Raw genomic sequence first — 12,640 nt, 5'->3', positions numbered from 1 at the left:
GCTAGCCATTGGGGATAAAAGGTGAAAAAGTTAGGGATCTCTCTCTTCAGGAGCTGACAACTTAGAAACTAAGACAGAAAGTGTATATTCACATTCTGTTAGGCTGTTGGAATTTGTAGATTTATTCCCAGTTCTTACTATTTGGGTTGGATCCTAAAGGTCTGTTACACTCTCTGGCTTTCCTAAGGCACAGACTTGAAAGTGTTCACATAGCCAGTGAGTCAAACAGTGAACTGAAGGCTCTGTAGGGAAATGTTTCTGTAAGAGGCAGTTCTGATGTAAAGTTGAAGGGCCTTCATTAAGAGTTAGGAAATGATCTTAAATCCAAGTAGCTGTAAGCTGGGGTCTGTAGGTAGACTGTTGAGATAAAACTTTGAGTCCTTGAAGCGATCTTTTGTTTTTTTTTTTCTCAGATCTCCCTTCTACCTTTGCAGAGGGTCACAGTTTGTAAAATGGGCTGTGTTGTACTGTCTTTGATGGGCCTGCTGAGCTTGTCTCTGCAAATTTTTTAAAGAAAGAATTGTCTGGTAGTAACGAAACCTGACTGACCAACAGAATTACAGGAAAAAAATTTGTTTTGTTTTGTTTCAAACAGCCTGATTGTGTAAAATTCACTTAATGATATTATTCACTCATTTTAAGTGTGCAGTTTAGTGGTATTTTTAGTATGTTCACAGAATTGTATGATCATCACCATGATTTTAGGATATTTTCATTACCTCATGAAGAAACCTGGTACCCATTGGCAGTCACTCCCCATTTCCCTGCAAACCACTAGTCCTGGGCAGCCGCGAGTTTTCTGTTTCTTTATCTCTCTCTGTTTTGGACGTTTCATATATTGAATCATACATGCTGTGGTCTTTGGATCATTGTCTTCATTTACTTAGCATAGGGCTTTCAAGGCGCATCCATGTGTACTAGAACTAGAATGTGAACTAGAACCTCATCCAAGGAGTGTTTTTAAAATAGGTTCAAATCTGTGGAATCATAATCTCTGGGAATGGAAGTCTAGAACTGAAACAGAAAAATTTTAAACTCTTTAAAGGATGATTTTGACCAGCCAGATTTAGAAATTTGGTGTACTTCCAGGACAGAAAATTGAGCTTGATCCTGTTCTCCTTTGGCCACTTGAATCCCACACTTTTCCGAAAGGAAATCCTTCTGGGATTTTTCACACACGTTTTTTTCCTTTCCTTTTACCTTAGCACATAGACACAGATGCTTTGACACCTGTAGTCTATTCATCTTTCACATCAGCACCCTTTTGGGTCCAGCTGCAGTTTTTGGGCTGGAGGGTTCATTCTGAGAATGTCATGTTATTTCCCCTTAGGGTAAGTGAATGAAACTATTGAGAGATGTAACTTTAATCTTTGTCTTTTAAATGATGGAAATAATTTGTTTTTCAGGGCATATGCTGCTAAACTTAAGTCGTGACAAGCAAGACTTTTTAAAAGAGGTTGTAGAATCCTTTGCCAACAGGAGTGGGCAGTCAGCTTTGTACGATGCTCTGTTTTCTCGTCAGTTACCTAAGGACAGCTCTTTCCTTGGTAATGATGATATTGGAAGCATTGATGTACAAGAACCAGATCCTGATGAATTGGCTAGATATGATGTTGGTAAGTGATATCTTTCTAAGGAAACACTTTACATTTTAATCCTTTTACACCAGGAGATATATAATAGCAACAGGGGGATTATCCAGAAATAATGACTTAATATTTTTCTGAATTACTTTCAAGGTTTATTGGGGGAGGGTAATATGAGGTATTGGTAGTGGTTATGGTAGCATGTGCTTTTCTTCTGAATAGTTTTGTACACGATTGGTGTCATGAATTCTCTCCTAAGTATCATTTTGATGCTAATACAATCTTTTTAATGAAATAGCTATAATGTACTTGCCAGTTTCCATCTGGAAGCTGTTTCCAGTTTTTTCACTTACATTAAAAATACTGATGACAATTTTTAGGTGTCTCCATTTCACTGGTTTTTTCTGTACAGATTCCTAAAAATATAATTACTGGGATGAAGTTGATGGACATGTTTGTCTCGCAAATTGCTGTATTACCAGAAAGCTTGTTCCTCTTTTATGCTTTCAGAAGCCCATAAACTTTTTTAGTATTGAATTTCTTAATTTATTAATGTAGTGGCATTCCACTGTTTTCACATTTCTTTACCGAAAGGAAGATCTGTTGTTTCAAGATTTATTACCGGATGGCTATTCTGTATTTGACCTCTGTCAGTAGATTTTGTTTTATTGAGTTCTGGTGAGGCTCTTTTTTTCCTTCAAAAGAACTTTTTCCATCAAAACTCTTTTTATGAAGAACACTAGACTTTGCTTACAGGTTTTCCCTGTACTCTGACACTGAAAAGCAGTTATAACATTAAGTTACATTAAATATTACTATGAGTCAGTTTTTTATGTTGGCAAAACTGATGGCACACAAAAATTTCCAAAACCTCAAGCTGTTTTTTTTGTTTTTTGCTTTATTTCAGGTGCCATTCGGGCACATAATGGCAGTCTTCAACACCTCACCTGGCTTGGCTTACAGTGGGATTCATTACCTACCTTACCTGCAATTCGAAAATGGCTAAAACAGCTTTTTCATCATTTGCCCCAGGAGACCTCAAGACTTGAAACAAATGCACCTGAATCAATATGTATTTTAGATCTTGAAGTAAGCATAGATTTTAATAACTTAAATACCATGAATACTGTTTTGTTTTTTTTTCCCTAAATTGATTTTTTTTTTTTTTAATCAGGTATTTCTTCTTGGAGTAATATATACCAGCCACTTACAGTTAAAGGAAAAGTCTAATTCTCACTGCAGCTTCTATCAGCCTCTGTGCTTGCCACTGCCTGTGTGTAAACAGCTTTGCACAGAAAGGCAGAAAGCATGGTGGGATGCAGTTTGTAATCTAATTCATAGAAAAGCAGTGTAAGTAGCAAAAAAAAAAAAAGAAAAATTCCTTTAACTTAACCACAGGGACTTAATTTAATTCTCATATAAAGTTTTAATTATCATGTGATGACTAATAAACATGTAAGTGTTGAACTACATGTTTATAAATCAATTTCATTAAATAAAATGGTTTTTTTTAGACCCGGGACTTCAGCAAAATTGCGACTTCTAGTTCAGCGTGACATAAACACTCTACGAGGCCAGGAAAAAACTGGCCTTCAGCCTGCTCTGCTCGTGCACTGGGCAGAGTGCCTTCAGAAAACGGTGAGTTCACTGAAGTGGAGCAGTTCGTAAGAACATTACCTTAATTTTTTTAAATGACATACTTGACCTTGAAAGTTTTCTGGTTTAAAAACAGTAGCAGCGTGTTTATATTATATAATAGTCAAGTGAAATGTATTTTCACAATCTTGCCACAAAGTAGTTAGTATAGTTTGTATGTAAGTGATCAGAACAGTGCCTAGCACAGTAAATATTACCAGGGTATTAGCTGTTACTATTCGGAGAAGCAATGGCACCCCACTCCAGTACTCTTGCATGGAAAATCCCATGGATGGAGGAGCCTGGTAGGCTGCAGTCCGTGGGGTCACTAAGAGTTGGACACAACAGAGTGACTTGACTTCACTTTCACTTTTCACTTTCATGCATTGGAGAAGGAAATGGCAACCCACTCCAGTATTCTTGCCTGGAGAATCCCAGGGACGGGGGAGCCTGGTGGGCTGCCGTCTATGGGGTTGCACAGTTGGACACGACTGAAGTGACTTAGCAGCAGCAGCTGTTACTATTACAGTTAACAGCCTGAAGGGTTTTTTTACCTGTTTGGTGGCACAAGGCTCTATAGGTAAAGGCATTATAGACCTTGCTTAATATTTGAGGTCTTTTCTGTGGGCACCTATAGCAACTTCAGGAAAAAAGAGTAGGCTGCCTGATGGGGTAGTGTCGTTGGAGGTGTGTCAAAGTTGGGTGTAGAATGAGTGCTGGTGGTAAAGTGCTTACTTATTCTAGAATTTGGAAAGGTGAGCATATGACTTTTGAGATTCTATTTTGCCTAGGATTTGAAATTTTAGCCAGTTGGTCAGAGCATCTGCAAGTGAGTTTTTGAATCTGTTCATTTGTGTCTCTCTGTGTGCTTCTAACTTTGTATTTTAGGGCAGTGGTCTTAATTCTTTTTATGATCAACGAGAATACATAGGCAGAAGTGTTCATTACTGGAAAAAGGTTTTGCCATTGTTGAAGATGATCAAGAAGAAGAGCAGCATCCCTGAACCTGCTGATCCTCTGTTCAGGCATTTCCATAGTGCAGACATTCAGGTAACGGAGAGTCCCATTGTGAACTAGCTGGAGATCTGGGCTTCTAGTTTATAAATAAGGAAATGGAAATAGAAACTGCTTGTATTAATTGCCCAACTATTGAATGGTAGTCTTGTTTTCTAAGTCCACTGTCTGTCACAGATGCAACATGGCAGAGAAAAACACTGAGATGCTGATCTCATTAGATCGTGTAAAATCCTTGGGAATATTTGGGTTTGATGTTCTGGGTAGAGGCAGCTTGACTGAAAGTTACCCAATGTGTTTAGGCATGTGAAGTTGGTGAATACGAAGATGAAGCACACATCACATTCGCTATATTGGATGTAGTTAATGGAAATATAGATGATGCTATGGCTGCTTTTGAATCTATTAATAACGTCACTTCTTATTGGAATCTTGCACTGGTAAGTAGTGTGGTACTTGAATTAAAGGGTTTTTCTTTTAAAACATAATTGTTTCATAAAGCACTCTTGTGTATAGCTTTTTCACAGAAAAGCAGAAGACATTGATAATGATGTGCTTTCTTCTGAAGAACAAGAAGAATGCAAAAATTACCTGAGAAAGACCAGGGACTACCTGATAAAGATTTTAGATGACTGTGATTCAAATCTGTCGGTAGTTAAGAAAGTAAGTTGCAGATTGTACTTTCTTATTATTGATAACTAGGTGATAAGGAATTTTGCCTTGATTTTTATATTTTGGTAATTTAAAAAATGCTTAGCGATACCATATTGATGCACAGAAGTGGAGTGTTTAAATATTTAATTAGGATTACTTTGCCTCAGGTTTGTGTGTGTGTGTTTAAATGTGGACATTTAGGTTTATACCATTACAGAAATGTTTGTTGGAGAATTAGAAAAGGCTGGCATTTATTTTTGTTACCTGGCTATGAATTCAGCAAATGTTGCACTAAGTCTAGTTCTGTGTGGACTTGGCAGTTAAACATGTTAATGAAATCAGGTGGTTGCTCATGACTTCGGGATGTTTCTCCTTCGTCACTGTCTACTGTGACCACCTTTCCCCGGCTGTCAGCAGTTTGGGGCTGTTGTGATGGGATTAACCTCAGTGACATTCCACCTTCCACCTGTTTGATTGATGAGTTTGTGTTGCTGCTCTTGGATTAGGGTTATGTTTGGTGCATGCCAGCATCTGTGTTTCTCTCCTCTCATTCAAAATCAGTGAGTAAGTGGCAGTGACTTACTTTGCTCACATGGAAAAACTCCCCAGTTAACATTTCTCTGCCCTTGCTGCTGCCATCAGGAGGGGTAGACACAGCATGGACTTGAGGGTTAGGAGACTTTAGATGGCCCAGCATTTTCTGTGTGTTGTTACATAAAGTACAATGTGCTTGTCACACTGAAGTATGAAAATGAAAAAATCCTTATTTGAGAGTTCTTCTGTTGGTGATTTTGCAAACTATGTTGATTCTTGCCTTTTATTTCTAGTTGCCTGTGCCCCTGGAATCTGTGAAAGAGATGCTTAATTTAGTCATGCAGGAGCTCGATGAGTTCAGTGAAGGAGCGCCTCTTCATAAAAATGGGTCTTTACGAAATGCAGATTCAGAAATAAAGCACTCAACTTCATCTCCCACCAAATACTCTCCATCACCAAATAGAAGTTGTAAGGTAAGTGAAAAAGAGAAGAGTCACTTTACTGCAGAATGTGTGTTCTAGATGTTTTAAATACTGTTTCATTATTATTTTTTCAGTATTCTCCCAAAACACCACCTCAGTGGGCAGAAGATCAAAATTGCTTATTGAAAATGATCTGCCAACAAGTGGAGGCCATTAAGGTAAATGCCTTGATTTTTTCTAAACTGTGCCTATCTTATTCCAAGATTCCTTCCTTGACTACTTTCTCACTCATTTCTCACACTGTTCCAGATGTTCCTCTGCTGCATGACTGTAGGGTCATACTGTGATTTACATGCTTCCGTCTTGACATTAGCTTATTTTTGAAATTGCTTATGTGTCTTTATCCTCCACAAGATGTAAATCTTTCAAAAATGGCAACTCATATCCAAACCATAGCCCTGTTCCCAGCATAGAGGAGGTCCCCAGTGATTGAGTGAACTAGCAAGCTCTAGTCTTCATACCTTGGTTTGTGAGATTATAGCTCAGACTGACTAGTGTGTATGTCACATTTATAGCTAAGACTTCATAAGTGGTCTAAACTTTAAAAGGTCTCTTTATCCTTTTATTACTTCATATGAATTTGACTTAATTATGTAAAGATGCATGATACATGATTGTGCTTTAACTTTATGAAAGTAACCTCAACTCAAAGCACTCAAAGGAACTTCTCTGGAATTGGAGGTACAAGTAAGTTGTTTCATGCTCATTGACAAGAACTAAATCATTCATGCTTCTAAAATCATGCCAAGGAAAGTTGAAACCTGTATTTTTTGTACTTTTGAATTTGCATAAAGATTTTGTGTGTTAATTTTGTATAATTGTGACCTGCATGATAATACATGCTAACCATGTAGATTTCTGGCACCTACATGGTGTTCTTGTGTGCCTGGAAAGCTAGGGTCTAATACTGACTGCCACTGATGCACGACTTTGGGTCAGGCACTTCCTTAGCTTTCTGTCTCTTTGTCTTCTCATCCATAAAGTGAGACTTGTCAAAACTAGTTTTATATCACGTTTTCTAGTTGTTCAAGTTTTAGCATTATGTTTTTAGCTTTAACTGGATGTTTAAGTCTATGGTCCAGATACTGGTGGTGACCAGTTAAATTTTCCAGCTGATTCCATTCGTTTCTTATTTTTAGATATATACCATCTGGACTAGACATAGTATAGATGGATGAATGGGGAAAATTTTATTTAGTTTGAAAATTTAAGATGTATTTTTGACCTTAATAGTTACGGGTTTTTTTTTTCCCCCCCAGGAAATTTTTATTCCTAAAATACTTCTTTTTTTGTTCTCCACACCACCTGACTTACAGGCATCTTGGTTGCCATCCCCTTCCACCCACCCACCCAGGGATTAGACCCAGGGCTGCAGCAGTGAAAGCACTGAGCCTACACCACTAGACTGCCAAGGAATTTCATTTGAAACACTTGTAGAAGAAGAGGGTAGCCATACTGGATCTGTCTCTGACCTCACTTATTATAACTTATTCCTGAAAAGTACCTGCCTTGTAGGTTCTGGGGTTGGGGAGGTATTGCCTTTTTCTTGTCTGATCCCTAACCACTGGCTGTAGTAGTTGGTGCTCAAGGGCTTACTTGCTCTGAAGCATGTGGAATCTTCTTGGAGCAAAAGGATATAAACTGTGTCCCCTGCATTGGCAGGCAAATTCCTATCCATTGCATCATTAGGGAAGTCCTAAACAGAACTTTAGAAAGATGAAGTAAATGTAGAATGGAAAGGGAGATAAATCCGTTTTTTGGGTTAGAGCTGACTCTAGACTGAGTGGATTTGGTAATGATACAAAGGAGGGAAAAGAATGGGAGCAAAAAACAAGCTTTAAGAAATTAAGAATCATGTTTTACATCAGCACTTGGTGCTCAGATCTGACTGGAGTATGGACTCTCTGAAGAGGCATCATCAGATATTAAATTTGCTCTAGCACTGTTTACACCATGATATAATTGCTTAAAATTGTTTTTCTTTTTCCAACAGAAAGAAATGCAGGAGTTGAAACTAAATAGCAGTAGCTCAGGGTCCCCTCACCGTTGGCCTCCAGAGAATTATGGACCAGACCCAGTGCCTGATAGTTATCAGGGGTCACAGAATTTTCACGGGGCCCCACTGACAGGTGAGTTGGCAACTGAATAATCCCAGGTGTTACTGACGATGCTGTACTGCTGCCTCCTTCAGTTAGGTAATTTGTGAAATCGCCTTGTCTGTATGCCTTAATTTATTATATGTTTGTGTCTACCTATACTCCAGAAACAAAACAAGCTTTATCTGATCCTGTTTATGTAAAGGCTTAAAGAACCCTTTACTGCACATCTCAGAGGAGCTGAGACTGAGCTGGAACTATGCCTTATATTGGAAAAATGTTAACTAATGGTATAATTCATTAAGAGCTGCCTAATTATGAAATTAAACTTTGGAGAATTATTTTGATGACATTCTGAGAGGTCTGACAGTCTTGGGAAATCTTTTGTATATGGAAGGAGAGAGTTTGAGCTAGGGTAGAATGGATTTTTTTAGGTTGTACTCTTACTTAGCTCTCTGAGCCGGTTTGTTTGAAACAGAAATAACACTCGCATCACATGGTTATGTATTTTTGTGTGTGGGAGGTATGTGTGTGCGCATTAGGCATTTACTTAGAGTATGCAGTAAACATTCAGTGAACCACAGGGCACAGGCAGTTGCCCTCTGGGTTGTCCGTGTGCCAGGGCGCGTTGTATATGTGATTTCATTCAATTACAGAGTGGGAGATATCATTTTGAATTCCCATGTTTAGATGAAATGGGCTTAGAAGATTAGGTGACACCCATTATTATACATGTCACTATTGGTAGAGGCTTCAGACTCTGGTGCTTTGACATCAGGCCACGTGCCCCCAGGCAGCCAGTGATGATGAAGACAGGTGTTTTTCACGTGAGATAGATTCCTGAAATGGAGGTAATTAGATTAATTGGTTTTAGTTCAAAAGAAAGATTGGGAATAGTGTGGCCTAGTTTAGTACCTTAGTGATGGTCCCTAGGGTCCTCCTTAGAGCAGCTTGCTATCTTCTCATGACAATGTCCTTCAAGTGCAACAGGTGACAGAGAAGATCTTTGTGAAGTCAGACTCACTAGTGCTGTCAATCATAGGTGTGGATGTGAGGAGCCTGCCAGATTTAAACATTGCCTGCCTAAGGTGCCATACACCAAGTGGAACCTGACTGGCGGCGACAGGCTCATGGCTGGCTTCCTCTGGGGCTTTCTGGATGCTGTGTGGTTATCATCGGGCACCTTGTGGGTCACAAGTTCTGTTTCTTCTTTGTATGTGCATAGCGGGTCTTCTGGTTGTTAAACACACATCTGAACATAACATTCACATTGTCTTATTTTATTCTTGCGAGTACCCTGTGGACTGTGTAGACGCAGCACACCCTCACTTGACAGGCGAGAGGAATGGAGACCCCAGTGGGCTGCTTGACAGTCACAGTTCCAGGCAGCTCTGGCTCTAGCCAAGAGTCCCAGCTCCTGACCACCCTCCTGAACTCACAGATGGTTTCCTTAGTGAAGGTCCAGATGTGCCAGGGTGGCCCTTGTCTACTGATAGTAGATGACTAAAAACCATCAGTAAGCTCGAATAAGGAAATGCTCAAAAGCACTGACGAGTGTAAAGAAAACTGGAAACTAATGATGTCACAGAGAGTTCTGCTACCAGTTTAGAGCATTTTTTTCTGGTCCTTTCTCTTTGTATTCATAAGGAATTTTTAATGAGATTTTCACCGTATTAGCATTTTGTTCAGAGATGAGTAAGCATGTGTTTTAAATACAACTTTTAAGTTCTGAGCATTTTTCTACTCAGTATTCTTTGATAGTACCATTAATGAACATGAGGACCCCATCACATGGAAGCTCTGCAGGTTTTACTCCCTGGTTATTATTTTCCATTGTAGTTATTATAATGAACACAATCCTAGGATTTGTGTAATGGTTTGTAATTATTGCCATGAACACAATCCTAGGATTTCAGGGTTTTATAAGATTTCTTGTGTTGGGGAATTGCTTTCCTGAAAAACTGTGCTAATTTTACACTTTTACCTCCAGGATCTGGTAGTGCCTGTCTGTTTGCGCTCTTGCCAGTTATTAACTACTACCTGACCACCCTCGTGAACTCACAGATGGTTTCCTTACTGAAGGTCCAGATGTGCCAGGGTACCCCTTGTCTACTGATAGTAGATGACTAAAAACCATCATTAATCTCAAATAAGGAAATGATCAAAAGTACTGACGAGTGTAAAGAAAACTGGAAACTAATCATGTCAGTTTATTAAAACCTTGCCAATTTTTAAAAGCAAAAATAACATCAGCTTTTAAATTTTTTTTTTTTTTTTTTTAATACTAGGAATGTTCAGGACACTTTGATTTCATGAGTTACCTGTTTATTTGGTGCTTTTTTTCTATAGGATTTTTGGGGGTAGGTTTATAAGACATCTGAGGAGAAGGCAGTGGCACCCCACTCCAGTACTCTTCCCTGGAAAATCCCATGGACGGAGGAGCTTGGTGGGCTACAGTCCATGGGGTCGCTAAGAGTCAGACATGACTGAGTGACTTCCCTTTCACTTTTCACTTTCATGCATTGGAGAAGGAAATGACAACCCACTCCAGTGTTCTTGCCTGGAGAATCCCAGGGACGGGGGTAACCCCAGTGGGCTGCCGTCTATGGGGTCACACAGAGTCGGACATGACTGAAGTGACTTAGCAGCATAAGACATCTGAACTGTTTCTTTCACTCTCAGTGATGAAGTCACTGAGAGTGAAAATTTAAATTTCAGATGTTAAAATTCTTGGTCCATATATATCCATCCACTTGTTCTGTGTTCTTTGCCTATTTTCTCCCGGGAATGTTTCAGAGGAGCCCCTGCAGGCAGCGTATTAGTTTCCTTGCTCAGCTGTGGGCTTCTCCAGTGGCGCTGCCTCTGTGTTACTGTGCAGGGAGCACAGTACCCTGTGGTACCCTGTGGACTGTGTAGACGTAATTCACCCTCACTGGGCCTGGTTTACCCTCACTGGGCCTTTGCAGGACTTTCCAGAGTCAGCTGCTCAGCACCTCTTGGGTCGCAGTTTCCACTTCCTTCTTGTGTAAAGATATAAATGATCTTTAAGTTGTTTTGTTTTCTGGTAAAACTTTCATGGAACAGATCCAGCAAATGGCTGTTGGTTGTTTTTACCATCAGCAGGACTGTCTTCTAGTTGTTGGTTTCCTGGTAACATACACGCACACAAAGCAGGTGGGGCAAATAGTTTGGGCGCCAGTTCAAGTGTTAGTCATGTTGTATCCTGTTTATTAAGCCAAGAAGCACATTTTGTGTTACTTTTGAGATCCTTTATGTGAATTTGCCAGGTGATTTTTTGACCTGAATGTTGTTGCTAGCTTGAGTATAAAATGCAATCTTGTCATTCTGCAGATTTTCAAGCCTCACTTCAAGAATGTGGCCCTGCGGCCATCACATATGTTTTGGTTCCTTAAGTCCTTCCTGTGGCCAGTGTCTCCCCTGTATTCCTGATGTGGCAGGATTGTGTCTTCATATCGAGCCTCAGGAAGGGGGCCCACCACTCCTCTTAGCTCCTTCTGGTGCTCGCTGTGGGGCCTCTCTTGGTGCCCACCCGCTGCTGCCCTCACTGCTTCTGTGTTACACTTGGCAGCTGTTCTAGTTGTCATTTGATAATCATCTTTATGGTGTATTTTGATGTATAGAAAAATTTTTTAAGTCTGTGTAGTTAAATCTTTGATTTCTACTGCTTTTGTATTTATAGTTCTTGCCTAGATAGTACTACCTGCAGCATAGACTTTTTTTTAACAGTGTTTTCTTTCTTTTCTTTTTTTTTTTTCTTTTTTTTTTTAGTTGCAACTACTGGCCATTCAGTATGTTATAGTCAGTCACCAGCATATAATACTCAGTATCTACTCAGACCAGCAGCTAATGTTACTCCCACAAAGGTAACAAAGGACTAATTTATACATTTATAAATATCTCCTTTTTAATTGTCCAGGCTTCCTACAAATTAATTCAAGAAGTAATTCAACATTAAAACTTAAATGTCCCATGAGGTATAGATATTTTAAATTTCTCTCTGGATAGAGAAGGTATGTTTCTTAGTTATCTAATTTTAATACAATATATGTGAACATCTAGAATATTTTTGAACAGGAGTGGTGGTGGTGGGAGCTTCATCATCCGGTTGTGACAGAGGCAGGACTGTGATGCACTCCTTGGAGCACTGTGGGTGGCACTCGCAGGCCTAGGCACTATGACTAAGTGTCCATGGAGACCAGCCCCAGCAGAGCTGGGAAGAGACTGGGGTTTGGGTGCATCCAGGCCCTGGCTCTTAACTTCTCTGTGCCTTATGTATAGAATGATACTAGTGCCTTAGTTTGTAGGGTTTTGAGAATATTTAAATGAGATCCTATGTGTACAGAACTTGAAATTATGCCCAGGTGGCACATTAACAAATGTCAGTGCTCATCGTCATCATCATCATCAACATCATTGGACACCGTGTTTAGGAATGAGGAAGGTATAATTAGATGTATAAAATGCTGTCTTTGGTTAAGGCAATTCTGGGGACATGCTAAGAACTAGAGCTGTAAGTGTCCTTGTAGCAATGTCTTCTCTTAAGAACACACTGTATGCTCTACTGGTATATTTATATGCATGTTTGAGGTTCATGAGAATTGGTTTGTATCGAGGTAAG

The 12,640-nt window shown here is 39.5% G+C and overlaps 1 protein-coding gene across 2 annotated transcripts in view; it reads left to right on the top strand.

The window, feature by feature from the left end:
- RANBP2 (RAN binding protein 2) overlaps positions 1–12,640 on the top strand; it is a 59,091-nt gene that overhangs the window by 24,170 nt on the left and 22,281 nt on the right. For both annotated transcript variants that reach the window (XM_040224189.1, XM_040224190.1), the window contains exons 9-19: positions 1,407–1,616; positions 2,494–2,675; positions 2,761–2,936; positions 3,101–3,224; positions 4,110–4,271; positions 4,538–4,675; positions 4,752–4,898; positions 5,717–5,896; positions 5,980–6,063; positions 7,899–8,034; positions 11,791–11,885. In XM_040224189.1, coding sequence (XP_040080123.1) covers positions 1,407–1,616; positions 2,494–2,675; positions 2,761–2,936; positions 3,101–3,224; positions 4,110–4,271; positions 4,538–4,675; positions 4,752–4,898; positions 5,717–5,896; positions 5,980–6,063; positions 7,899–8,034; positions 11,791–11,885 — 1,634 coding nt within the window. The remainder of the gene's footprint in view (positions 1–1,406; positions 1,617–2,493; positions 2,676–2,760; positions 2,937–3,100; positions 3,225–4,109; positions 4,272–4,537; positions 4,676–4,751; positions 4,899–5,716; positions 5,897–5,979; positions 6,064–7,898; positions 8,035–11,790; positions 11,886–12,640) is intronic.

This window comes from Oryx dammah, unplaced genomic scaffold (genome assembly GCF_014754425.2).
Source record: "Oryx dammah isolate SB20612 unplaced genomic scaffold, SCBI_Odam_1.1 HiC_scaffold_25, whole genome shotgun sequence".
NCBI classification, from domain to species: domain Eukaryota; kingdom Metazoa; phylum Chordata; class Mammalia; order Artiodactyla; family Bovidae; genus Oryx; species Oryx dammah.
This window is presented reverse-complemented; position numbering and strand designations above follow the sequence as displayed.